The 27,885-nt window shown below is 43.8% G+C and overlaps 1 protein-coding gene across 2 annotated transcripts in view; it reads right to left on the reverse strand.

The window, feature by feature from the left end:
* Positions 1-27,885, reverse strand: part of LOC6493522 (triple functional domain protein) — a 55,186-nt gene that overhangs the window by 25,509 nt on the left and 1,792 nt on the right. Inside the window, exons 1-7 of one of the 2 annotated variants that reach the window (XM_032453738.2) lie at positions 25,818-26,332; positions 19,562-20,326; positions 19,167-19,487; positions 6,268-6,391; positions 5,055-5,834; positions 2,611-2,694; positions 2,055-2,178 (exon numbers count right to left, since the gene is read on the reverse strand). In XM_032453738.2, the coding sequence (XP_032309629.1) occupies positions 2,055-2,178; positions 2,611-2,694; positions 5,055-5,834; positions 6,268-6,391; positions 19,167-19,487; positions 19,562-20,326; positions 25,818-25,979 (2,360 nt within the window). In that variant the 5' untranslated portion in view covers positions 25,980-26,332. Of the gene's footprint in view, positions 1-2,054; positions 2,179-2,610; positions 2,695-5,054; positions 5,835-6,267; positions 6,392-19,166; positions 19,488-19,561; positions 20,327-25,817; positions 26,333-27,885 lie in introns of those variants that run through there. The other variant, XM_001957883.4, reaches the window with a different exon arrangement.

The raw sequence follows: 27,885 nt of genomic DNA on the forward strand, positions 1-27,885 counted from the left end.
CTTGCCACCAAGCTCTTTTGAGTCTTTATAATATAAACATTCCCACACTCGCATCTAGCACCCTAACGGAAGACCAAGCTTGAGAAATGAAATAAACAAATTCCCCCTATTGAGCCGGCCACGGCAAAAACAACATTAGACTAAACATCCGCTAGAATCACGCCACTGCGGCTCCCCTTTTTAAGCATCCGTATTGATACCCAAATTTTCCATGCTGATCACAGCAATCCCATTCGGGAAATTCTCTTCGGAATTCAATTCGTAATATACTTCGGGAAGATCCCGAACCAAGAAGGAAAAGAATCAGCTCAAGCCTGGTCAGTCGGAATCTAGCTTAGGTTAAGATATAATGCCTTGTTAGACTTAAGATCGGAATGAAACCTAATAAAGTTTAAATATATATTTTTTTAAAAGTTAAAACCCGTCGTGATTATAATTTGCAGCTGGAGCTGGAGCTTGAGATGTATCTTAAGCTGGAGTGGTACGAGTATCTGAGAAACTGGAACGGGAATCGCGCATGGCAACTCTAAGTGGCCGCCAGATACGAGTGTTCTCTTATGTCGATTTAGATTTCACAGATTTTCTAATATTTCCAGGAATTGTGTGGAACCTTGGCCAAACTAAGCTACACAAAAATAAAAAAAAAACACCAACATCCATTATAGAAAAATAAAAGTTCACATCATAAATTTTTAAAGTGTCACGAATCTGTCTGGACGAAAAAAAAAATCATTCATATGCCTGCAGTTCTGGCCTCGGTCTCTTTCTGTCACATCCATACCTCTCGGTCGCTCTTTAAAGGGAAGCCGCACAGAAACCCTCGAACCCTCAAACCCTCGAGGCCCCAGAATTCTAGAACCCCTGAACCCCGTTTAAAGACGTGCCAGCAGAGCCAGCCCAGCCAGCCTGAGTGGAATTCTAATTTACACTGTCCTCCACGGAAAACTCTATTCCCCGAAGTTTATAGATTTTTTTACAACATTTCCCATGACCTTTGGCGTGATCCCGTAAATTAATCACGTTTTAAATGAATTGGATTTTGTATTTTTGAATTTCCTAGGAATATAGCAAAGTTCTGCTTTATACACTTTCATATTCTTAAAAACAAACTAATCTATTATCCTTCAGACCAATGACACTCGACCTATTTTTATTAGTTTTTGTAAGAAATCCACCATGTATTTACTTTGGGGCAACCTCTTGAATTAATTCAGAGATCTGGGCCAGATAGCCAACCCTGTTGGACAGTGTTTATCGACTTTTAGCCCAGACTTTTGTTCTATTTTCTGAGGCAAAGTTCTTGGCTCACAATGCAAGTGCTGTTCGATGTTCCCGTTCTTGTTCCCGGTGCCGTTGCTGCTTGTTTCCTTTTAGCCAAAGTGGCAAATTGACTGACATGCATTCGGCGAATGGCTAAGAAGACCTGGGGCCAGGGGCTAGGGAATCGGTGGAGCAGGGCGGCCAGAATTCTATTGAGGGAGTGGGAACCGAAACGTCTTAAAGGCTTAAAACGCAGCTTGTCGCTTCGTTCCCAGCGCCAGCCAATGCATTGCCAGGAAAACTGACTAGCTGGCACATTTGCATATCTGCTCGTAAATATGGATGGGCCCCGGTCCCGGCCCGGCTCTCTTGGCTGAATGTCTATGAACTTATTGCCAGACAAATTGAAATGCCTGATTCGGATGCAGATGCAGATTCAGGTACTAGTACTGCGGCTGAGACTGCAACTGCGACTGGTACGGGTACTGGTTCTGGTTTTTGGTTCTGCCAGATTCCCATTGCCATTGCGATTGCCCACAGCTGCTCGTTGAGCCCATTCCCATGCGTTACTTTGACACTAAACCGATGGAGCTGATTCTAATTCTGATTCAGATACAGATTGGCACTGAAAGAAATAGTGTTTACTAAAGATGACAAGCTATTTGATGAAATAGTGAGATGACTAAGAGTCTAGCATTAAAGTTCTAGATGAATAGAACCTGTAGAACTAACTTTTAAGAACTTTTTCTCTCTCTGCATAAATATAGTTATGTAGATTAAGATCCCCCACTCACCTGCGATCGGGAATTGTGCTGTAGCAGAGGAGCAGAGTGGCCAGTTCGTAGCAATTGAGGCCGGCGGACGCCACACAGGCAGCATCCACAGTCACAAGTGGGTCGCCTTGGAGGGTGCGTGTGCCTGGAATAAAAATAAAAGATATTACATTAAAAATAAGCCCAGAGATAGGAGATTCGAAAACCATCTGGAGGTGTGGGAAATCACACACACTCCACACATCCATCGAATTGGTTCGCCCTGGGTGGCCTGGCCACTTCGATAATGTGCGAAAAAGCGTGTGCGAATTAATTGAAAAGCGCCAAGTTTATGATTTTCTTCAAAATTTTTTATGTCTAACCAATTTTCGCCATCGATGGGGAAATGGCTGGAGGCAAATTGCCTGGCGGGGCGTTACAAAGCGATTCCAATTTATAAGCAAATTTGGCTTTTCGGTTCAGTGAAAGTCTAGAATCAAGGCGGCGGGCGGCAGCGAAAATGGAAAGTTTGTCACCTAGGATGTAGATGCCCAAATGAATGTGATCGGGGATGGGTATGGGGGATGTGGATGCTCACCTGGTAGGTAGACGCCACTGGTCAGCAATTTCTCGGGCAGCTCACCGATCGAGCTGGGCAGGAGGAGCTCTGTCTCGCAGGTTTCTACAGAGAAAGAAATAAAATTAAAGAGTTATAAGTAATCTTATACCAATATCCTAGATATATAGCATTTTTGTTCAGTGTATAAATGGGAACCAGAAATAACACATCTCAAGAAAACTCACACGAAAATAAAGGAGACCAGTAGTCAGTCTAAATATGGGTTAATTGTATTTTAAACGCTCGACGGAACCTTGAAAACTGGTCCAGGATCTGGCACCGTTTGCATAATAATGTCATTTGATTAATTCCATGCTGCCGAACAGCCCACACCGGCTCTCTCGGAAGGGGGCGTGGCTCGTGGTTGCTGCCACAGCTACTTTTTGTGGCAAAACGAAACGAAAACGAGTTCATCATAAATTTTTGTCGACTGCTCCGGGGACTTTCGCATGCGACAAATATTTCTATGATAAATGCGACACATTTCAGCGTCTCGGGAAATTCTGCACTCGAAACAGTTGAACTCCTCGCCGGGCCGAGTCGGGCTGGGCCACCTGTTGCCACATGCCGCATGCGGCATGGAAATTGCTTCGGCATAGAGCCAAAAAACAAAAACGAATGCGACCCGTTGCATTGTAATTCAATAGCCCAGACCACAATAGCCCCCGCACTTGTCGACTGATTTATGCCCGCTTGCAAATTGCACCCACACCCTGGCCAGCTCGCAGTTGAACGCATTCCGGCGAACAGTGGGAGGATATAGTTGGGAAAATTCCAATAAAAACTATTTCAAAAAGGTCAATCACATTGGTTAAATGAAATGAACTTTAAAGGGCTGGCGCAGAAAGTTTTAAAGACCATAAGCTAGAGGTAGCTAGAGAAGCAGAGCAAGGTTTCCTTTAAAAGCAAGTTTTTAGAAACTGTATAGACTATTTTGAAACAGAGATAAATATTTAAAAATGTATAAAATATTTCAAGTAAATATTTCAATCATAAATTAACAAAATAAAAGTCCAAATTAACACTCTGAATTTTGGCAACCTTTCAAAAAACATAAAGTCCTACTCCAGCCCCATAATATCATTTAATTTTAGTAAATCCCCAAAACCGTCTATTGAACCACTGTGGCTTCCCATTGCATTGCTTTGGTTTCTCATTTAATTTTCATATTTTAGGCTTTGACAAATTAAAAGGCATTTGCACCGTTGTCGCTGCCACAGAGACAACGATATTTTGCGGCTAACCGCGTCTCGCCGCCGGATGCCGTGGGTTGAGTTTGCCGCTGTTGTTCAAGTTAATGGCTAATGGCTAAAGCCGCGACTGCCGGCGAGCGACGACCGTCCGCCTCCTCTACCGTCATCCTCCTCGTTCTCTGAATGGGAACATTTTGAAGGGGCACTTTGGGCCGCCAATAAAGAACGGCTGTTAAGAAATAATGGCTATAGATAGAAGTGGTACTTTTCGAGGCTTGAACTTAATTGAGAATGGCTCAAAGATTTAATGGCCGCAGTTGTCATGTGATTAGGTTCCTTTCAGAAATTATGAAATCTCTATTACGAAGTTGGCAAATAACCAAAATAGATTAGACAACAACCCACCCATTGGGATAGGTTCCAAGAAACAACATCTTGGCCGTGATTTTGGTCAAGATTTCACTGTCGCATACTTTCGCTAGAATTCAGGGCATCCCAAACCCACCTCCAGCTGTGATTATCTGTGGACTATCTGGGGATTAATTGAATCCAGTGCCGGGCAACATTTATGAACAGAAAATATATCAAATTAGCGCTAAAGTCGAGCGTTATCAGAGCTCTAATGGTGGAGCCACTGCCCCGCCACGAAAATTCACATCAAAGCGCCGTTCAAAATGAGCGCATATTTAACTCCACTTTGGGTTGGCTCGACTTTTGGCTCCGGGGCGTTTAATTGAATAGTTCGGGCTCACAGATTTGCATACGATCCAGTCGGGCAGCGGAGCTCCAAAACAAATAAGACAAATCACGCCCAGAAATTGCGATAAGCTATCTGTGGACTGGTCGCTCTGTTGCAACTGCGGGTTGCAACCGTTGCAGGTGCACAGTGAAAAACAAACAAATGTTTACAACAAATATCCAAGCTTGTTATTCAACAGATTTATCTTAATTAGCCATCTTTTTTAACAAAAATGTGGGGTATTTGAAGCATTTTTTGATTAATTCAGGGGGAGTTTATAATTTTGAATTAAATTTGTAAAAAAATCGATTAGTAATCCCAAATAAATATTATTTAACCTACTAAATATATTTCTCTGTGTGCCGTTTTAAATGCCTGACAAATAGCGAGCTAGATCTGAGTGGTTTTTGAACTGCCCGCGGCTGACGGGGCGCATGCGTAATGCGATATTACGTATACGCCGCTTGTGCTGCTTGCTGCTAGCTGCTTACCCAGACTTTGGTGCTTCTCCATGCTGCCGCTGTCGCATGGCTCCTCGTCGCTGTCGATGTGCGGAAATGAGTTGCCCAGACAGAAGAGGGGCAGGGCGGGGGATGTGGACGTGCCACAAGCTTCATTGTTGTTATTATTGTTGTTGGTGCTGTTGCTGCCGTGGCTGCTACGCTTTTTGGCCTCGATGCTGTTGGTAAGGAGCTCCTCGCCGCCACTGGAACTCGAGCTGCTGCTCCTGTCGCTCACATTGCTGTTGCCCGACGAGGTCGAGTTCATGCTGTCCTGCCGATTGGTCAGTCGCCGGAGCATGTAACGGTTGTTGAACAGTTTGTTTTTGGTAATCAAGTCGCTGCGACGCAATCCACACTTTGGTGATCCCACCAGGCTGTTGCTGTTGCTATTATTGCTGCTATTGTTAATCCCACTAGCAATGCCAAGGCCTATGCAGCTATTATTGTTATTATTGTTGTTGGCCTCATCGAGCAGATCTTCTCCCTGGCCGGGATGCAACTGCATCTGGAGCTCGTTCAACGAAACACGCTCAATGCTGCGCTCCACGCTCACCAGCAGATTCTGCAACAGTTGGGGCAACTCGCCGCCATCTGCCGCCATAATTGCCGCCGCCGCCGTGGTCATTTCCAGCTGGAGCACGCTCAGTGGCAGCTGCCGGGGATTCTCGTGGTCGATGCACTGACTCTGGACGGTCTCCTGGGGCCGTGTTGAACGCCAAACGGCATAGAGTCGCGGTATGGTTTCCGCTTCGGTTTTAGTCGAGGTTTCTGGTTTTGAATAAAAAGATAGAAGATGTATTATATTAATTATGAGTTCATTAACTTTATATAGTTATTGGAACTGCAGGCTCCTAAGTACTTCAAAGTTCTTCTCAAAAAACTACAATCATAATCTTTAAAAATTACACATTTAAAAACAAATAAAAAACTAAATATTACCTACAAGCTTGTAAAACCTCTCCCCACCTCAAGGTTAAAATTAAGTGATTAAAATACCTTAAAAATTGTCGGATATAGTTGATAATTTGTACTACTTAAGTCGCGTCGATTCTACACACATTTCAACTGATCGCAAGCTGGTCGAGTCGAGTTGGGCAAGCGATTATGTTGATTGCTGGTTGCATGCCCCCCTACTGGGTAATCATTGGCATGGAAAGGGCTAGCTGGAGGAATAGGTATCCACTGAAGGCGACCCACTTACCCAATTTGATGCAGAGGTAGAGCTCCGCCGGACGAAGTGCGTGCGCGATCTCAGAGTCGCTCAGCTGCAGTACAAGCGCTCCATTGGGGGTTGCCAGGGGCCAGCCGGGATGCCATAACCAGGACTGAAAGATAAGTTAGTCGGTGATTGCAGATTGAGTAACGAAATCATTTGCAAATTTTTATTATTACTTGGATTACATGTTTGGCCGTTCAACTAAAATGCAGGCTGCAACACCCGCAAGTGTTAAGCTGCGGAAAGGAAACCAAAAAACTGAAACCAAAACCCCAACAGAGACCTGGGACTTGGACTGACTCTGAGACTGAGACTGAGACTGAGACTGGGAAAGCTGGCATATTAAAAATGGCCTAGACTGTCCGACGTCAGAGCCGGGATATGCTTGGGATGCCTGCTGACTGTTTTCGGGGGTCTCCCCCATGTTTGTCTGCCAGTTTTCCATATCGGAGATGGCGAGTGTGGCAACAAAGTGCCCAAAAAGCGAAAAAACCCAGCCAGGCAGCTAGGCAGCCAGGCACCGCCTGGCCAGGCGATGGCGATGCAAAATTATAGATAAATCATGCAAGTCAAACTTTTGGCAATTTTTGCTAATTTTTGGTTATTACCTTCAGCGTTTGACCAACTCAAAAGCACAAAAAACAAATCTGGAAAAAAAACTGAAAAACTCAACGCAGATTTCACCCCTACGGGAATGTGAAATCGAATTTAGAGTCCCGCGACCGAAAAACGAAAGAGCTTTAAGAGCCCGGTCCTCAATCCTTTGGTTTTCCTATTAATTGTTGTTCGCAATGTTGCTAATTTGCCAGTTGTTCAGATTTTTTCTGCATTTGATTTTGGCTTGGCTTTGTTTTCGATTCGATTTGTATTATTTTTTCTCGTTTATTTTTTTTGGGGGAAAATGGACAGGGGAAAAAAGGTGCGCACTGGCTTGATTTATAGCGCCTTTTGACTCAACACAAAAACTTGGATATTTTATTGGTAACAAAGCGATTGGTGATTTTGAGTTTTGGTTTTATTTTTCTGTTGCACATGCCACCCAGCAAGGAGCGACAGAGTGGGGTAGACCCCAAACAAAAAGAGAGAGAGAAGCGAACATAAATCAATTGTTGTCGTTGCTCCACAGAGGGGGCAGTCTTTTTTATTTCAGATGGGGAGCAGAAGATGGGGTTTCGCCGCCGATCGAAATCCATTCAAACAGAAAATGATCAATTTTGTCATTTGATCAAAGCCGCAGCAACGATCGCAACGCATCGTTTACAATCGATTGAACAAAATGATCATCGCCGATCAACCGAACCACACAACGACAACAGCCCAACCACTTCCTCACGCTCTTTTTTTCAAAAAAACAATGTTTTTGAATCTGCACAGAAATAAAATGTTCTCAACTTTCATATAATCTTCAAATAAATGTAGGAGTTCTTGTTAAAATAATCAATTTTAACTGAAATCTCAATAGAAAATACTTTTTAAAGAAAATAAATATCATTACCTAAGAAGTTATAATCAAAAAAAATTATTGTATTTTAAAAAGGAAAAATATTAAAAATTTATGTATATTAAATTAACATTTATCTCATTATCTCATATATTTTTTTGTGTGCCTTTCATGGAGGTAACATCGTATGAAACCCCTGTCGCCACATGCTAATATAATGATTTTCGTAACATTTTCCGCCTGAATGCTCCCGGCTTTGACTCTGACTTGGCGGCTCCAAGATCCAAGTTCCATTCTCAGTGCGCCGGTGTCGTCTCGATCTCAGAGCCGATCCAAACCGATTGGATTGGACCCAATCCGAGGGGGTTCTAAATCATTGGAATGAGTTTCAGTTTCATCGTCATTGACCCAAATGCGCGCGTCGCTCGGACGCCGCTTGTCATTGTCATTTTTGTCGTATTTTTTTTTTTTGTTGTATTTTGTTTTTTTATTTTTATTTTTTTAATTTCATTTTTTACGAGATGGTGTCGCCTACTCTAAACCAACCCTCGCATCTTGGCTGCACGTGATCTTTGGATTTAACGATCGGAAAGTATTTAAAAACATAAGGCGGAGTTTGGAAATATTGAGCGCTTGTCCGGAAAACTTTCAAGGTCGAAAAAGTGATTTTATGTTTTAATTTAAACAAAATTTAACAAATCATTAATATATTTAAGACTTTGTAGAAAAGAGAAGCCAAAAATCATGAAAAAATTTAAAAGTTAAATGACCCTTAAAAATTCCAGGCTAGAAAAAAAGAATGTCATAAATTTCTGGGACTCTTAAATAACAACACCGGAAAGCAAATTTCTTCCCAGAAACGAAGGGTACAAGCTATTTCACCACAACCCAGATACAAATGTATCTTTTGGTTCTTGTTAGTAAGTTCTTTTTTTCAATTTGTTGTGGGGCGACAAATTTCCGTTCCATTGGCGGCTTTTGGCTTTGTGGGCCTTTGAGCGGCCTGGTCATAAATCTGCCGACAGATTTCGGCAAGGATTTGTCTGAATCCTGTCCCGGATCAACGCATTTATCATTCCAATATTGTCGGTGTATATATATCTTTTTTTTACCATTCCCACGCCTTTGATGTTGAAAACTAAATTACCGACCGGCAGCAAAACGAAACGAAACGAAACAAAAACCCATCAACAGGCGACGCAGTCAACGGATCGACGGGTCGTATATATATCTATATATATGAGTAATCAAGCCGACATGCCAGGCATTAGCATATATGCAGATATATGCCACATACCCAGGGGTATGTTGTGTGTGGCCAAAAAGAAACATCGGCTCTCTGCCAATGTATGAATGGCCGTGTCCCGGCGTGTGGCGCCCAGCCTATGGCAATTATTCAATGCGGGTGCAGTCGTACACGGATTTGGATTTGGAGTGTTTTTTTGGGGTGGGTATACCAGAGTGTATCCGAGCACTGGGACTGTGACTGGGACTGGGCCTGGGTACTGGGACAGAACTGGGGACCACCGTCGGAGCCAACAAAATTACGCATGCAAAAGGCGCACAGGGCGTTGCACAAAAACAAGAAAAATATAAAAAAATAAAACTCGACACACTCATCGGCACTTGGCTTGTTTTCTCAACAAATTTTAGAAGCCAAAACACAAAAGGCTGTAAAAATAAAAGGCGCTGCTGGGGTTTCATTTTATTTTTATTTTTAAATTGGCATTTTTTGTCGACTGGCTTGTTTCGAATATTTTTCCCTATTGCCCAGTTTCAAAGACAAGCCATTCCATAATTAATTTGTTGGGAAAAAAGGGCCACACCTGGTCAAAAGCGCCGCCAGCATTTCGATAATTATCCGTATGTGTAAGTCCGAACTCCGGCCTCGGACTTTTGGATGGTTTGCCATTTTTTATGGGCCGCCGTTACTTTTGGCCAAATTATCTTCGATGGCCAACAATTGATACTCGTTGTTTTTTATTTAATTTTTAATGTGTCTTGCAGAAACAGAAATGAATGTTGTGGGTTGACCAACAGGAGGTGGGACTTTAATTTGTTGACTCATTATTTGGTGAAAAACAGCTTTGAAATTGAATGGAAAAAAAGTGCTTCTTTGTCCAAAGGAATTTTTCAAGAAAATGTTTATGTAACCCCCTCTGGGGATGTCGGATCTTTCCAGAAAGATAAAGCTTCTTTTTCACAAATTACGAGAAAGATTTATAGAAATGCCCAGAGAATAGTATTGTTGGAGTTTTAATAGGTCAGTGAATAGAATTTGAAGCGAATTCCCATTCCGGAACAGCTTCCAAACAAACATATAAGGCGTACGTTTTATGACCAGATTTATTCTGGCGTTTAATCGGCTATTTTCGCCATTTCCTATTGGGCTGCTCCAATTGATTTCCTATTCCACATGTTTCCTGTATCGATTACCATCCGAAATGTTCCGACTTTTCTATTATTAGTTGCACCATTTCGCTCTCCCTCCCACCCGTTCTTTCCAAATATTTGTGCAGCAGTGTGGCAGGAACAACGCAGCTTTGAACTTTTGCACTAACAAAGCGATTCACTTTATATTTATTGCCGTCAACGTCACATTTCCGCTTGATCTGGCGCGGAATGGCCATCAGCGGAACGTCATCGGCACCACCAACATGCACATGCAACATGCAACGCGGGGCACAACCACAGGCACATCCCAGAGTCAGAGGCAGAGACAGAGCCAAGACCGCCGCGTCCATGTCCGTGCCCATGCAGATGCCACATTCGATTCGGATCATTCCGGCCACACCTACAAATTGTTTGTGCTCCCCTGCCTGTGAATGTGGTTGCAAGTGTGTGTGAGGGTGGGGGCGGAGGAGAGGTCTCTTAAATATATATTATAACATATATGCACTTAAAAAAATATAATGAATTCTTTTGATATAAGCTATCTATAAGCTATAAGCCTATAAACTTTTCCTAGTGGACTTCCTAATAAGTTTTTAAATCATTTCAGTTGTTTTTATTATTTCTCTCTGTGTATTTATCTGCTGAGCTTGTGTGGGGCATATTTTTCGCCAAATACAAGGAGGAGGCAGGGAGAAGGAGCCGCATAGATGGCACCCAGAGTGAGACAAAAATAGATCAGGTCTAGGCTGTCATGGTGGCTGCATGGCCGGAATGCCACCGCTGCAATGTTCTTGGAAGCTCGGCACCACCACCATCACTACCACCCTCGCAGCCCGGCACCACCCCCGCATCACCCAGGCGAATTATTGCAGTTTGCATTTTGGTGCAACACTCGGTGGAGGGAGCAGACATACGTACACATTTTTGCCGCTGTCTGTGGCAGGAAGTTGTTGCTTATATTGGCCCTGGATTGGGTGTTGAAATCGGAATAAGTCGCTTAAGATAACAAAGACCGTTCCGTTTCGTTTTTAAGGGAACTTCAAAGACCTACAAAAAAAGAAGCGAAAATACTGTTGCAGTTGCCAGTTGCAGGCTGCTGCAGGTTGCAGGTTGCTGTTACATCAGCACAGGCCTCTCAATTACGAGTGCAATTGGCGGGGCACGAGTAGCAAGTAACAGCAAAAACCGGTCGGCGGAGGTTCTTCTGGACCAAACGGCTGGATTGCTGGATGGCTGGATCGGTGGTTCGGTGGATCGGTGGATCGGTGGATCAGTGGATGGTCGGAATGGCATTCGAGAGCCAAGTGCTGCTCCAATCAACCACTTTCAGTTCACAGCTGATCATGAACTTCGGCTAAATCAGCTGAAAACGAGTTTTTATGGCATAATAACCAAACGACCAATGGGGCATGAAAGAAGTGGAGCCAGAGGAGGCCAAGAGGAGCCAACTCTGGAGCGGGATCCACAACAATGATGACGATCTGATCGCTTTGTGTCCGTGTTGTTTGCTCAACTGCTGCTCTGCCGTTTCTTCTCTGGACTGGGTAATTGAAAAAGTTGTTAGCCACATCAATTCCAAAACGGCCGTAAACTTGTTAATACATCGAACCGGCAAGAGAACACATTAAGTCGCCAATAACCGTAGTAACCGATAGAATCTTCTCCTTTGCCCAGGCATTTCACTTTGTTTTTCTTTTATTTGAAGGGTTTTTTTGGGGCGATTGGCTTCTTCAATAAGGAAGTGGAAAACGAGTAGCGCAGAAATACATATTTGTTTCGTTGGAAATTCTGGGAAATATTCTAAGTTGTGACCACGAAATTGTAATTGTTTGGTTCAGAGAATCGGGAATCGGGAAAAGCTAAAGACCCAAACTCAGGACAACTACAAAGACTACAACAGCAAAGGCTGAGCAAATCGAAATAAACTTTATGCACGTAAAATTTTAATGAGCACAGCACGAAGTCAATTTCAATGCTAATCCGGCGGCCAAAAGCCAGACATTGCCCGGACAAACGGACTCACGGACAGATGGACATTTGACCAGGAGTTTTGGGGACCACCGACTTGGCTCTTGATGTTTCTGGTTGCTTATTGCTGTTGCTGTTGCAGTTGCAGTTGCTGTTGCTGTGCTGCCTTTGTTGCACATGTGCCCTAAAGCCACAAATCACGAAGGTGGCGCGATCTGACATCCTACTCACAACCGCGGCCCTCAGGCAAGGTGTCGTTAACACTGCCAAACAAAAGTGAGGTTTCCCCAGGAAAGATTCAGCACCATAAAAAAATTATTAAAAAAATTATGGGCTCTTAAAATTTAATTTTATTGGGAATCATTACAGAGACTATGGATTAGTTTTCTTCTGACTATTTTTGTTCGCACTTAAGCCAAAGTATGTTGTGCTGGTAATAATTTTATTGTATGAGGAATTATTTCAGTAGTAGTAATTCAGGATAGAGGGTAATTAAAATATGTAAAATATACTAGAACCCAATTATCTAACATATATTCTTTTACATATTATTTTAATGATGAACCATTGGTTCTAATAATTTCCCAAGCCATCTGTCCAGGCCTTAAAGCCCTTGAAACCCCGCTGACTAGTGTAAGACGAGAGTTACGCTTGAACTTGACAAATGCCCAAATAACGTGATGCCGAAACAAATCCTGAAACTGAACCTGAACCGGGGGGTAATTTATTATTGAACCATTTATTAGAGCGTGTCGTTGTCGTGGTCGTGGCTCTCTTTTTGTTGCAATTGTTGCATTTTGTACTGTGCTGTGGTGCATTGGCAGAAGTGGCTGGGGCAAGAGCCAACAATTGTCGCTAGGGCTTGTCAGTCATTCATGGGATGATTTGACGGCTTCGTTTGTTCGCAGCACAATTTATAGGTAACTATTTGCTTTGCCCGGAGCGTTAGTGGCATTTGAAGCAGCCGATTCCCACCGCGTTCATGTCTGGCCAGAGGATTGAAAATGGAACGGACTGGGACTGGGACTGGGACTGGGAGATGGCGGATTGGGGGATTGAGGGCGTGGAGGGTGCCTTTGTCTTGGTCTACCTGTTGGCATTGCAGGAAGCATTCACCTCCACGCAACATGCTCATAATGAGGATAATCACGATGGCGATGATGACACAAAGAGACAAAGCACATAGCCCGGGCGAAAAACAAACAAATAAATGAAGGAAAAAATAAAAATAATCAGACAGACAGAAGACACAACAGCAGGAACAAAAGTATCCATATATGCATGAGTGTTTCTGTGAGCGCCGTGCGGATTCGGTGTCTGCCACTTGACGTGCCTGCCCCCAAATGCCCCAAACTCCATACCCCAGACCACAAGCTTTATGCCTCATGCCCCCATGTCGCCATATCCCATTCCTCCTCCCAAGCTCAAGCCCAATCCCAGGCCAAGCCGCGACTCATCCATCGCTGGCCTGCGGCTTTTGTGCTGGGTTAATTACTAAGCGAGTCACACGCGCTTGAATTATTCAAGGCTATCTTCTGGATGCATTTGTATCTATTGCCCAGATGCACCGAACAAAACCAAACTACGTGATATCCCTTTCTGAGAAAAGGTGGGGTTAGAATAAAGAAATTCTCACACTAGATTGTTGTAGAACACACAACCGACATAGAAGCTATCTATCAAGTAAAGAATACTATATATTACACATATTTCTTTCTGTGTGAAATATATTTTATAGCTAGTGCCCCTGTGGCTATAATAGCCCTCTCCCCACGTGTCTGGTAACTCAATCTATTGGCCGGCTGAGGAAAAACAGATGCATTTACCTGCCTTTCTTTCGTTTGGGGCGACACAGCGCTTATGACTAAGTATTTTATAATGAAGTGGCAAGTGTGTGGCGGCAAAAGGTGTCCAGGTAAGTAATTGTTGGCATTACGCAGCAAATTGCTGGCATTTTATAAAAACAGAGTGAAAAGATATGAATGGCCAGGCATACCGATCCTAGTAATTTGGTCTAAGAACATGGAGTCACGGAGCTCATTGACCCATCAACTGCCATCTTAATGCTGCCTCACATATTTCTGTCAAAATAATGGCTAAAACGGCGCACACTGGGCCGCATAATAAACCCATTCGGAGTGGAAGTTTATTTGAAATGTTTGCGCTCATTGCCGAGTCCAGTCACATTTCATCCGTATCCTGAACAGCGACTTCCTCGGCGATCGTCCAGCTATATATACACAAATATAGGAGTATATACATATATGCATATATCCGCGTGATCTGTGATGCCATAGCGGCAGAGTCAATTCAAACAACACGTGTTCGAATGGCGAATGCACTCACATGAACACACAGCGACGACCAGACACTCGGACGGAGTGACTGAATTTTACAAGTTATTTTATGCAAGCCATAAATATGCACTTTACACTTTGCACATTTCTCCATCTCTTTCTTAATGTTTTTCTTTCTCTTTCTCTCTTTCTGTCTTTCTGTCCAGCCACCACCCCAGCCCCTCATCGAAAGTCTCTAATTCTCCGTTTGTCTTTCTCTGGGCGGGCAAAAACAAACAGCAAATGTCTTGGCCAGATGCTCTTAGTTAGACCAACACAAGTACTGGCTGCCAGGGGGGCGAGGGTGGTGGCAAATGGCCATAAGACAGACATTCAGACACACTGCAGACGCCATGCTCCGGACACCGAACACCGGACTCCGTACCCCCTTGCCACGGACTCTGGACTCCAAAGTCCATGGAGTATTTGAGTTGGGTCCATGAGTGGCGGCCCCTAGAGCCTGCATACAAATTATGTACAAACATGTTTTCAGAAATGTTCAATTCATTATCGCTAACAAATGCCGATCATGTTGTGTTCAACACAGTTCAAAGCACTTTTCTGCAAATTATTGCACCGATCCCTGGCTCGATTGATGGCCCGTTTCAAATGCAACTCGGAAGCTCCTCCACTCACTCACTTACTCACATACTCGCATTCACCCAACTCACTACACTACTCACTACTCACTCTGCTAATCGTAATTGCTGTTTGGCTAAGTGATATGCCGTGTTCAGAGAATCTAAAGCACACTGAGCGAAATATTTGATATTTTGTTACAAGGCTTAGATTCAGTTTTAGTTGCAATTAGTTGCAAATTCCTAAAAACGGAATTAACTCTCAAATATTCAAACAGTCATGCCAATATTTTATGACCTCGTTTATTCGCATAGTAAAGTTTTTAATGTATTCCATTTACTCTAAAAATAAATAAATAACTAATAAAAAACAAAAACTATTAAAGCTAAAACTCTGTCATAAATTAAGTTAATGAGACACTTTACGCACATTTTACGCTCTTAACCAATTTTTATATAAGTTATTACTTTTGAAAGCCTATTTAATATTTGTATTACTTTGTAGAATTAAGTACTATCTGAGGCTTTCTTTTTAAGGGGTTTTTAAAATCATATAAGCTATGGAAATATTTCTTTTCTATAGTTATTTTCCCAATAATTGTTTTAAAAAATATGACTTCTAAGACAAGATACTTTTACGAAAGTTAGAACTTCAGATTCTTTAAACAAACAGATGTAATCCTTAAAGACATCACAATCCTTTTTATATTAGTTTCTAGATGAAAAAATCCCTTAGTTTCTTCCTATCTTTTAAGCATCATCCAATAGAAAATCTCCTAATTTGTTTTCTGTGTAAAATCAAAGTTTAAATGGAATCTGTTTAGCAGACTGTACGGATCTCTTCCCCCTCGAACGCTCCCTTGGCTGGAAAACACTTAATACACAATTTCCGCTCACGGTTAAGCACTCAGAGAGAAGGAGCCGGGAGCAGGGGGCAACTCGAAACAAAACAGAACAAAACCGGGCAAAACCCTATAAAGTACTTGTTCTACCCCCATACCGAATCCCAACCATTTTCAATTTCAATTCCACTCTTCAGCTGCGTCTGCGCACAAAAGGCGATTTAAATTACAGAACGTGCCTCGAACGGGGCGAATGAGAACAAAATCCAAACTCGACGCAACTTCCATTTGGTTCTGAAGCACCAGAGGCAGGGCACAAATTAAATAGCAATTAACATGCAGACGCAGCTGCAACTGCAACATCATCAGAATCAGCAGCATCAGCAGCAAATCGAGTGGCCACAGGTCAGATGCCACAACAGATGCCACAAAGTTACGACTCCAAATCAGCGGCAAATGTGCTCGCAGAGCTGATTGATTCAAATAAGTTTATGTGGTCGGGCTAAGTGGGTCATGCCGAGCACTTTGCTTTAAAGCATTTTCAACTGCCTCCCACGGATAACGGGTGGATAGACAGATGTCAGTGTTAGTGTGTCTGTGTCTGCCACATGTTCCACAGTGCGTATGCGTTACGAAAATTATTATAAATTACACTGATAACCGCTGAGAGCCCAGAACCATGGACAATTCGATTTTGTTGCTGCTTAGAAGGGGCCAAAGTTGGCTGAGCAACCCACACTTGCCACCACTGTGTCATTGAGTTGAGTTAAAAAAAAAAACAAGACAAAAAATAAAAGACAAAAAACCTTTAGCCACGACTTGGCTGAAATAATTCTAACAAATCGCGTAGGCTGACCCGAAGGACGCTTCCGTGGTCTTTTTGTTTTGGCCTTTGGCCGTGTGTAATAAGTATGCAAATTGCGAATGTGATTGCGACTGCGACTGAGACTGAGACTGCGACTGGAAAACAATTGATTTTTAATGAATTCTGAGGTCAGGGACAGGCTAACAGCACTAAGCACTAGACACTACACTCTAAACACACTAGTCTCTTGGGTCTCGGCCAGATCTCGGCACTCCACAATTATTGGCCGTAAATGATAATGAACTTCACTTCAACGGGGCCAATAAAATGAAATGTGAAAACCAGAAATTACCTCAAACTATTTGGCGAGAAAATCCTCTGATTAACGCTGATGTGTCGGCTATAAAGATTTAACTTCTAGTATGGGGATATATTTAAAGCTGATTCGCACTTTTATGATTATTTCCTTCAGATTGTAAAAAGATCACACATTAAGGCACTTTTTATAACGTATTTTTCAGGCACTATTCAGGCATCACTCTCGCGATTGAGTGCGCTCGCTTTTTCAATATATTTGCATGTTATTTCTGAGATACTTGGCACATTTCTTTCAGCAGGCAGCCTGCTAACTGCGAAACTACGAATAAATGCGAATTAAGCGATTCAACGATTCACGTTGCACGTTGCTGGTAGCACGTTGCTAGTTGCTTGTTGCACATATATTCGTCTTCGAGTCGCATTCGAAGGGTATTATTATTATTGGTATTCGCCTTTTGCCGCTCACAAGACTGCGCGTCGCGAGTTCAAATCTCCATCTGACGGCCACACGACTCCGCTGTGGCAGAGACCGCTTGTTTGGGGCATAAAGTACGCATTCGTCGGAACGAGTATCTGAAGCATGGTCTTCTGTTAGCTTTCTGTTAGGCGTCCTCTGTTAACCGGTCTCTCTCGCGCTGTTGCGGCGCTCTCTTGACAGTTTGCAAGCCTCTGTTAATTTATGCCTTATTTAACAGTGCCTGTTAACAGCCAGAGCTTATGGAAGGGGCACTGTTACGCTGGCGAAATTCTTAAATGGCTTTTTAATTTTTTTTTATGATATATACACAATACAAACTCTTGAAAATAATTATTTAAAATATTTTGGTTGTCATGGCATATTTAAAAATATATCAGAAGCCTCTTACAATGGTAATTGTATTCGCAGTTGAGTTTGAACTTTTGATAAGAAAAACCATATGGACGTGGTAACGAGCCACGGAATCTTGAATGATTAATTAAAGAACTGAGGAATGCGATCAGATTGCAGGAAATCAATACCAAAAATATGGCCCTGAAATGAGCAAAGCAAAAAAAAAGTACTCTAAAGAAGAATGCGGAATTCGCGGATGTTCCTCAAAAATTTAATGGACCACAAAACAAAACAATTTCGCTCAAGAATCGGGTGAAAATTGGCCAAGATGCAGTCATCGTTGGGGGCCATAGTGTCCTTCCATGCATGTTTCAAAACTTTTGTAGGGGACCCCTGGAAATTTTTACAAAAAATCCAAAAAATATTTCGTTCCTAGATTTTGATGCAGAATGCTGGAGAATCTATCTACAAATCGTTTAAGGTATTCCGCTCAAGAATCGGATGGAAATTGGCCAAGATACTGCCATCGTTGGGGGCCATATTGTCCTTCCATGCATCTTTCATCATTTTTGAAGGAGACCTGAAAATTTTTACAAAAAATCGAAAAAACATTTCGTTCCTAAATTTTGATGCAGAATGATAAAAAAAACTAGCTACAAATCGTTTAAGGTATTCCGCTCAAGAATCGGATAGAAATTGGCCAAGATACAGCCATCGTTGAGGGCCATATTGTCCTTCCACGCATGTTTCATAATTTTTGAAGGGGACCCCCTGGAAATTTCTACAAAGAACCGAAAAAGTATTTTGTTTCCAGATTTTGATGAAGACTAATGAAGAATCTATTTACAAATCGTTTAAGGTATGCCTCGCAAGAATCGGATGTATTTTGGCAAAGATATGCCCATCGCTGGGGGCACATTGAGATCTTGTATGCTTTGGGGTCAAATATGAGTATGAGCCCATTTGTTGTTTAATTTATATTAACATTTGTGGGTCCCAAACTAAATAAGAAACATAAGAATTGAGGCAAGTTTACTTAACAAATAACCAGCTCTTAATTAAGGCCTGTTAGCAAACCCCTTTGGTGGAATCGTAAACAGCGTGTAACAACTCCACCCAGGTAATTTCCAGAGCTATTTTCTTCGAGAACACTTATCACATCCCTCCCAGATTTGCCTAATTTCCCAGCGATTTCTCGGCGCAGTTACCCAACAATTTCTGACTGTCGGATAGACCAAAGCAAACTATTTGGGTGCGATTAAGGAACTTCGTTGGCATTGCCAGTCCTCCGAATGGGAGAGCCAGTTCAAATTGCGGCTAATTTCGCTGCCGCTCGTAAATGATATATCTTTTGGCCGGATTTCGCGAGTGGGTTCTGGGCTGAAACTTACCTCGCCGATTTGATGAGCCGATCGGAGTGCGGCGGCAATTTGTGCAAATTTGCATAAGAATCCCTGCTCGAAGCGGAGCAAACAGCCGTCGAATCCGCACACGAGTCGCTCACGTGCCTGCTGGATTAAAATCGCACGCGTGCGTGCCCAGTAGACGGGATAAATGTGCGACAGATGGCTGTCAATCAGCCGGGCCAGCATGTCGTCCGTGTCCGCATCCACTTCCATGTCGACGGACTGCTGACGAGGAACTGCGACTGGATCAGGGCTGGTGGAGGAGCAGGGACCACAGCTGGAGCTCGGGAGTTCGCTGACTTGGGTCTGTGAATGAAGAAAAGCATTTTTTTCAAACGGAAAATTAAAACTAAAAACTTTCTTCAAGTGTAGCTATGTACCTCGGCTTCCACTGGGACTTCCTCCTCAGGCTCCAGCTCGACGACCGCCTGCTGGTCCGGATCCTCAACATTGGCACTCAGGCGGCAGTCGATGGGCAGGGCATCCGTATAGGCACTGGCGCTGCCCTCCGTCTCCTCGTCGTCCTCCCCCAGGCTCTCCACGTCCTCATCCTCCTCTTCGGATTCCCTCTCCTCAATGGTCGCTGTGGCTGGCTCATTTCTGACCAGGATGATGGTAGTGGTAGTAGTGGTGGTGGCGGAGCTTGTCTTGGGCTGCTGACCCGTTAAACGTTGCCTGCACTTTTTGAGATAGCTGCGAACCCGCGACTTGCTGCGGTTCAAAGTTGCTGTTGCCGATGTTGCAGAAGTCGCGGTTGCAGTTGTTGTTGTTGGGAATCGACAGCACACATAATTAGCATTCGCGGACAGCTGCTCCACCTCGGCCACCTCCGGGTCCGCCTCTTGGTCTGCCACCTCGACATCCACCTCGTCGACCTCTTCATTGCGGGCTATGGGCGCAGCTCTGGCTCCTTTCATGTCCCTGCCGTTGGTCAAGAGCTGTGGCGACTCTAGGATCCCTCCTCCAACGCCTGCCCCTGGGGGAACATCGATTTGCGTGTCATTCAGTATCGAGATCTCAGCTAATTCGCTGCTCTCTGGAATTCCAATTCCAATTCCGACTGCGGCTCCTGCTCCTGAACCAGAAACAGAAATCGAAACAGCTGCTTCTGCTTCTGCTCGCCCTGCCTCGATGTTCGTGTCAGCCTGCGAAATGCCAGAGAAAAAAAGAAAAAAGTAAAGAAAGATAAATACTGTAGACACGTGTGGAGTTCAGAGTGCGCTCGTGTATCTGCCAGATACACAATTGCCGCATTTCAAATGGGCCAAAGTTCTTTGGCTGGGCGCATGCAATTCCCCCAAAGAGCCGCATTAAACACAATTCGTACGGTTGCCCCAGGCAACAGAGGGCGACACTGTGTCGGCTACAGTGGGTCAAAATAGTAAACTAACTGGTGGCAATTTTCTATCCATAAATGATGGGGAAAAGGCTAATAAAAGTTACTAGCATCAAAATAAAATATAACTTTAAGTGAAAAGTGTGATTTAATTAGGGAGATTGACCTACAAAAGGTGGTTTAAAGTTTGTATTGTTAAGGTGTCCTATATTTTTGGTATAAATATTTTGAAGAAGAGCCAGAAAAAGAGTCCTGTTGTTATCCTTAAACTACTATCTTTGACCTTAAACAAACCATGAAAGTCAATAGATGTCCTGAAAGTGTAACATAGCCTTTGAAACACTTTCTGGACTGCAATTTCAGTTAATTAGCAAATCAAACTCTCTGGATATTTATTGCCAGGAAATTCTGCGGCACATTCCAGGTATCGTTGCACATGCCACCATGCCGCACCATCCAACGCAGCCCCACAATGGAGCTTATGCGGCCAGGGCTGCCTTGTTGCATGTTAAAAGTTAAACAGAAATCAATTGGGGACAGCATTGATCCGAAAGACAAGACTGGAGAACCAGAGGAGAGGACTGGAAGGGAGTGCGGCATTGTGTGGCATTGCATGACAATCAAATGAAACGTCAAACGTTTCGGTTGCCAGTTAGTTGGCGAGGCAGCGGCAGCGGCAGCCACTGTATTTGTATCTGTATCTGGTGCCTCAGTTGTCGTTGTCATAGGTCAAGTGTAGCACAGTAGAATTCACTTTCTTTTGGGAATACACACACACACAGACGAAGAGGGAGGCACAAATTTGCAGTGAAAGTGGATGCGATTCGGGACTGGGGGATGAGGCCTTGGAAGACTCTGGCCAAAACACACACAACATACAACACACAAAGCCTGGCATGTTAAATTTTTGGGCTGCCAGGCCGAAAACAAACAAAACCGAAATGCTCTTGGCCAACAACAATGTGACATTGTGGTGCGGTGGTGCCGGCACTTTTCGATTTTTCTTAGTTTTTCCCATTTATTTTCCCATTTTGCACTCACTGGCTACTGGCTAGTGCCTTTCCACGCCCAACCGACTCTGTCTACTGAAGTCGCTGAGGAATTCGGCTAGCGCTGCAAGTCCTGACACTGACAGCTTAGGTCCTTTTTGGCCAGGTCTAGAGAGCGCCAGCCATGGCCACCAGATGTCGCCTTTGGCGCCTGCGCACTCACACAGATACTCACCAACACACTGACATTTGGTGCTAAGCGGAGGCACAGATTTCTTCGACAACAGTCGAAGCTTATAAATTTCCACAATTTGTTCGGGCCGGCACTTTGAAGTGGGCCGAAGCGACGCCAATAAATACCAATAAATATATCATCAATATTTTCTTTTTGGGCCAAGCACTGAGAGAAACCTCCCAGAGATGTCATGCTAGAATCTAGACACTCCGATGATGGAGCCTGCCCTTTTCTGGCAGTGCCTTGGCTCTGACTTTCTGCTGCCTCTGGTGGAGAAGAGCACTGCCCAGTGGCCATGGCAGTGGCACGCATGATATGAAGAAGGAATCACAGGCAAATGCAATTTGCTGCCAGGTCTGCTCATCAATTAATTGGTCCGGCCGATCTGGTTTGGGCCTGGCCCGCCCGGGGGCGTTCGACTGGCGGTGCGTGTGCGAGTCTTGGGCAGTGGGTCGTCGCTGGCCGGTGGCCACTGACCAGTGGTTTGGGTTTTTGTGGTTTTTTTTTACGGCAAGCAGAGTAACAGCTGCTAGCCCGCTGTTCAAATTATGGCCGCGCGTCAAAAGGAAATCGAAAATGTTGCACTAGTTGGCTGGACAAGCCATTAAAGGAAGGTCGCTTCACTGCACCGACATAACAACCTTGGGGCTATCCAAACCGCTCCACTCCACTCTAAACCGATGCTATCCACTCCGATCCGATCCCAGCACTCTCTCACGCATCTATGGTTTCACCTAACGCCGCTTTGACCCAAATCATCCACTCCTAAAAGATATATAGTCCGCCCGTCCCCCAACCGCTGCCGCTTTACAAGACGCCGAGAAACAAGATTGGAAATTAATTTTTATGCATCTCTTGTCACATTTGTGTTAATCAAAACATTATGACTGCGTTTTCTTTTATTAATTGGACAACCTCCGTGTCTAGGCAGCACCAGAAACACCTGTGCCTTACCACTGGAGGAGCCTAACAGCCAAAAGCTATACGCTGGAACTGTCATTGCCATTGCCATTTCCAATTCCGAATACCACTGCCATTTGCGAGACAGAAGACAGAGCTGCCCACAAAACAAATTAAATTTATTGCGTGTGATTTTGATAGCGCGAAGATACACAGAAATATTGCGTCAGTAACTAATTTGTTAGTTGGCAGAGTGACTGCCCGTTGGAGATAGTAACGGGGCGCCATACTTTTCAGCCAGGTTGGTCTCATGGCGGGGGAGATGGAGCCACACTTTGGAAAAACAAATGGGTATTGGCCACGACAAAAATACTCTTCACAAGACTAATAATACACTCTTCCCCAGATAGGAGTACCTATCCATTAATGGCTTGTATCTTTGATATATTTCTTGGATTTCAAACAGCCTTTACCGCATTTAATACTTTTTAGTATCGATCGTAAAAGTTTGTTTTCCATGCAACTGCATCGCGGCCCGGGTAAATTGCAATTGAAAGTGCGTGGGCTGCAACTGCCACTGCTCCCAAATTAAGTGACAGCGGCCGGCAATTGGAAATGACTGAAAATGTGAATGCGTGTCGTTAATGGGCCGGCCTGACCTCCGACTAGGGGTCGAAGAAAGAGAAACTGGCCAGCGGAGGTGGGCCCCTGAGAAAATACATTTGCATAGTTGGCTTGAAAAAATAGCAAAGCCTTAATAATGTTTTGGGTGGGACAACACTTGTTGTTTACAGTTTACATAGTTGATTTATTAATTCGATTTCTCTGCTATTTTTTAAACAAATAGTCAGAGATGTTTAAAAGTTATTGGCATAGGCCCCCAAGGCTTTCTCAAGAGAAAAAAGCGAGCTTCTAACTTGGAAAATTATCTAACTAAGCCTCTTAGTTATGACATTAAGTAACCACAACTATACTCAAAGGAAACTCGTAGCATTTCCTTCCACTTATAGGTCAGATCAGATTATTCGATTACAAAACCCATTTCCTATATCAAATTTGCATCTCGTGCGTTGAGTAACCGTCTCTGCCATTGGCTGACTTTTATGAAAGGTTCAATGTTTCGGCTCGAACGGATTCATTGCAGTTGGCAGTCAAAGTCGTAGTCGGAGTCCACGTCGAAGACGAACTTAAAACTCAAAGTCGCGAGATGAAAATTCCCACGTCGTGCGTGAGTGCGCGGGAAAATATTAAAAAGATTTCATGTCTTGGTGTCTTTTTACAAGGAAACGGGCGGTGAGGGTTGGAAAACATAGGGAAAATAGCTCTCAACTGCATCAACATTTAACAGCTTTGGAGATTCGATTTGAAAGCAGTTCGTCGTCATCGTCGTAGTAGTTGTTGCATTTTCGATTTTTCTGTCGTTTTTTTTTTTTTTTTTTGTTTGTTGCATGTTGCGGCGTTTTTGCGTGATTTCTAGTTAAAATGCAAAACTCAGCTGCGATAAATAAATATGCATGGCTCTCGGATGTGGCTGGCCATGTATCTGTATCTGTATCTGTGACTGTGACGGTGAACAATGTGGCTGGAAAACGGCAATGGCAACGGCAACCGAAAACTGACGAGCGGATGCACAAGGCAATGGCAACTGCAGCCTCCACCAATTTTCATACCAATTGGCCAGGCTAACCAGCAACAGGCCAAGTTAACAGCAACAGCAACCGCAGCAGCAGCAGGAGTAGCACCAACAACAGGCGGTGCAATTAGCCACCGTTGCCAGCTCAAAGCAATTTTTATTTGCTTTTTTGGTTTATTGGCCATCGAATGCAGTGCTCCTTGTCCGCCGTCCGGCCAACAAATGAGCCACTGATAAATATTATTAGCGCATTGCCAGTCGCAGGCCAGGCCAAGTGCAAGACCAGGACCCATTCCGCACTGAAAGAAAATAGTCCTTACTCAAAGGTCCCCCTTTGAGAAAATCTATCATTAGCTTCACCCTTTCTAGAGCTAACAAATACCCTTAAAAACTAAAAATTATTAAACAGTTTCATGTAATTTAAAGTGAATTTTTTGCAAGTGCCAAGATCGGTGCACTGACTGCCACATTTGCGGCATAATCGCAATTTATTTAAATGCATTTGGGGCGGCCGGAGGAGGCTAGGATCGGATGGGGGAATGGATGGCCACTGGGAGTCCTAACACAAGTGCTGCTACTGCTGCCAGTCTGCAATTAATATCGACATTTTAACACTTTACGTTGAATTATTGCGTCTCTTACTTTTCCCGATTGTTATTATCAATGGGGGCAGACAGTCCGTTTAGCTAGTTTGGTGGTCTGGACCCGGCTCTGGGCTTTGACTTTGGTTTCGGTTATTTGTGGCGAGGGTAGGGGGCTTTGAGACCCATCAATGCCGCCACTGACAACTTTTTACCTGGCTCCCAGCACTTGGCTTTCAGCCAGCCGAATCTCGGCTATTTCCTTTGCATTTTCGCTTTGAATTTTCCTGCGAGTGCCGCGCTATCGCGTTTCGTTAATGGGCGGGAAATGCAACTGTCACCGCAGTCGAATGTCAAGGAAAACATCGAAATATATGGTAAGCAGAGTGCCCTGGTAACTGATTGAGTAACAACACTGGAGGTGTGATCGGACTAGTTCAGTGTCGGAAACTTCCAATCGAAGAGTTAATAAAAAATCAGGAACTATGTACTTCCATTCTGTTTACAAGTCGGGGGAATCAGTAAAGTAAGGTCTTTTCCCAGGCGCTCCTGCATCTCAGGTCATTGCCAAAAAACCCCTTAGCTATAAAGTGTTCCCAAAACTTCAGGTAATTTTGAAAAACTTTCCCCAACTTCCCTTAACGAACCCGCCGCCATTTAATCACAAATCAACTTTCACGCCCCCGAAACAGCCTCAGAAACCGCCGAAAAAATATGAACTCTCGTCTTGAGAGCTCACTTAAAGCTAGCCACATTAATCTACAATTACTTTGTATGAGCCCCCGATGGCAACTGGCAACTGGCCAATGGCCAAAACCCAGACTGAGAAAACAGAAACTGAGAAAAATGACTCAATTTAAATCAATAAAGGGCTCGGTAACCGCCGCCAAGCCCTGGCTCGTTTTGACCCCCGAGAAAATGGAGGATAAGCCCCCCCATACTATATATAGACGGTAACCTACCTCCACATCCTCAGTCTCCGTCTCTGACTGAATGGCCGCATACGAATGCCAGATCAGTGTCGGACCGGGGGGACCCTGGGTTCCGTAGCGGAGGCGAGCATATTGCTTCATGAATATTTTCCAGATTACATAAGCAGCCATTGCCGCAGCTTCTCCGTTCATAAAGATCGCCCCGATATCCACATGCAAATTATATGCGTGCCAGGAAACCCAACCTGGCCCGGCAATCCAGATTTGGGTTCAGATTTTGGGATTTTGGGGTCCGGTTAATGCGTACCCTCGCTTGTTGCGTTTATTGTTTTCATAAATAAAGAAAATCCTCCAAGGCTGGCACTCCAAAATTTGTCGGTTTGCATTATTATTATTATTATTATTTTTATTACTCCTTGTTATTATTGTTGCATTGGCGATTCACTTTGCAGCTCTTACAAATTCACTTCATTTTTCACAGCAAAAAATCATACACAAACACAGGCCCCAAAAACCAACAAAGGCGAAGGCAGGGCTGCCTTTTTTGTAATTTTTTTTTTATTTTTAAACAGAAAGGAAGGCAGTGGGTACGAAAAACCCTCTGTGCCCCTCGTGATTTTGTGTATTATTTTAATATTTATTTACATTTGAGCATTTTGCATAACGCGCGGGTCACGACGGAAATCGTCGGCTGGCAATTTATCAATACGTAGTTGTTTTCATTCCCCCCATGGCCTCGAGAAAGAAGTGATTCGAGGCCCGAGCCAGAAAGCCAGAAAGGTTTTCCAGTCGAAAGAAATCAAAACAAATGAAAAACGCGCCAAAAAATCAAAACGCGCACAAATATTGCTTAGTTTTTTTTTTTTGTATGGGGCGTTTTGCGAATCGTTCGAGGAGATCAATAGGAAAGACTTGAAGACCTGAGAGCTGGAGCTGGGCTGAGAGACCCGGGGTTCGTCTGTCCGGGAAACAAGTTCAAAGCGTTTGCGGCGGCCGCTTTGCACCAACTAAATTGAAACGAGCGAGCTCCAAATGGAAAAGCGCCAGCGAATCGAGGGTGTAACTCACAGATACTCACCCAGCCCATCCCCCTTCAGTCCGCCGGATAGGCCGGATTGCAGGCTTCAATGATTTTCCATGCGTGCGAACGTTTTGTATGAATGCGCGATATTTGAATTTGGCTGGGCTTTGGCTTCAGCTCAGCTGACTAACTGACTGTCCGACGGGTAGGCTATCTGACGGATTGACTATCTGACGGATAGACTATCTGACTCAACCTCAGCAGTGACGTGGGGCAGCAGCGCTTGATTGAATTCCGAACCAGCCAAGAGACGCTCGTGGAACATCAATGGCAACAGCTACAGGAACAATAAGCGCAACACACCCACAATTACCGGTGATTTATGGTGGCACAAGGTAAGGATATCTTGGCTTTGTCAGGGGTTATGCCAAGATACATTAATTAATAAAACAGGGAAAGAACTAGTCCACTTTTAGAATCAAGTACTCCCAAGTGATTACAATAATCAAGTTATGATTTCTAAGGTATCTGTTATATAAGAACCATAGTTTTGTTTCTCATAGAAAGAGTATCTGAAACTTCGACTTGAAACTATAGAAAACCTATTGTTCCCTTCCATTTAGTCACTGTTTGATGTGGGGGACCTGCGAGAGGTCTGTTTTATGCACAATGTTATTGTTTGCTCCGCGCCGGGCTCCCCCATCTCCGGTTTTTGGGCCCATCCCTCGACCTGCATTGTATCCCATATTTGTGAATATAAACCATCATATAGACATACAACTTCAACGTCTGCCTTGAACTTGTCGAGTTATTATGTACCAAATGGGATGTCATATATAAGTTGGATATATATTTTGCCTGCTACTTTGTCGGTCTTATGGCTTGTGACGGGCATTTGTTTACGGTCTCAGGCTGTCCAGAAAATACACGCTAACGAGCTGGGGCAGGAGCTCCTTCTAGGGGTCTTGGGTTCCTGGATCCGAGATCCCCCCTCCTCAAATCCGTTTCGATAGCCGGAACACGCGATGAGTGTTTGCCCTGCTTCAGTTTCACAAAAAATCTGCGAGTATAAACATT

This window comes from Drosophila ananassae, chromosome 2R (assembly GCF_017639315.1).
Source record: "Drosophila ananassae strain 14024-0371.13 chromosome 2R, ASM1763931v2, whole genome shotgun sequence".
NCBI lineage: Eukaryota > Metazoa > Arthropoda > Insecta > Diptera > Drosophilidae > Drosophila > Drosophila ananassae.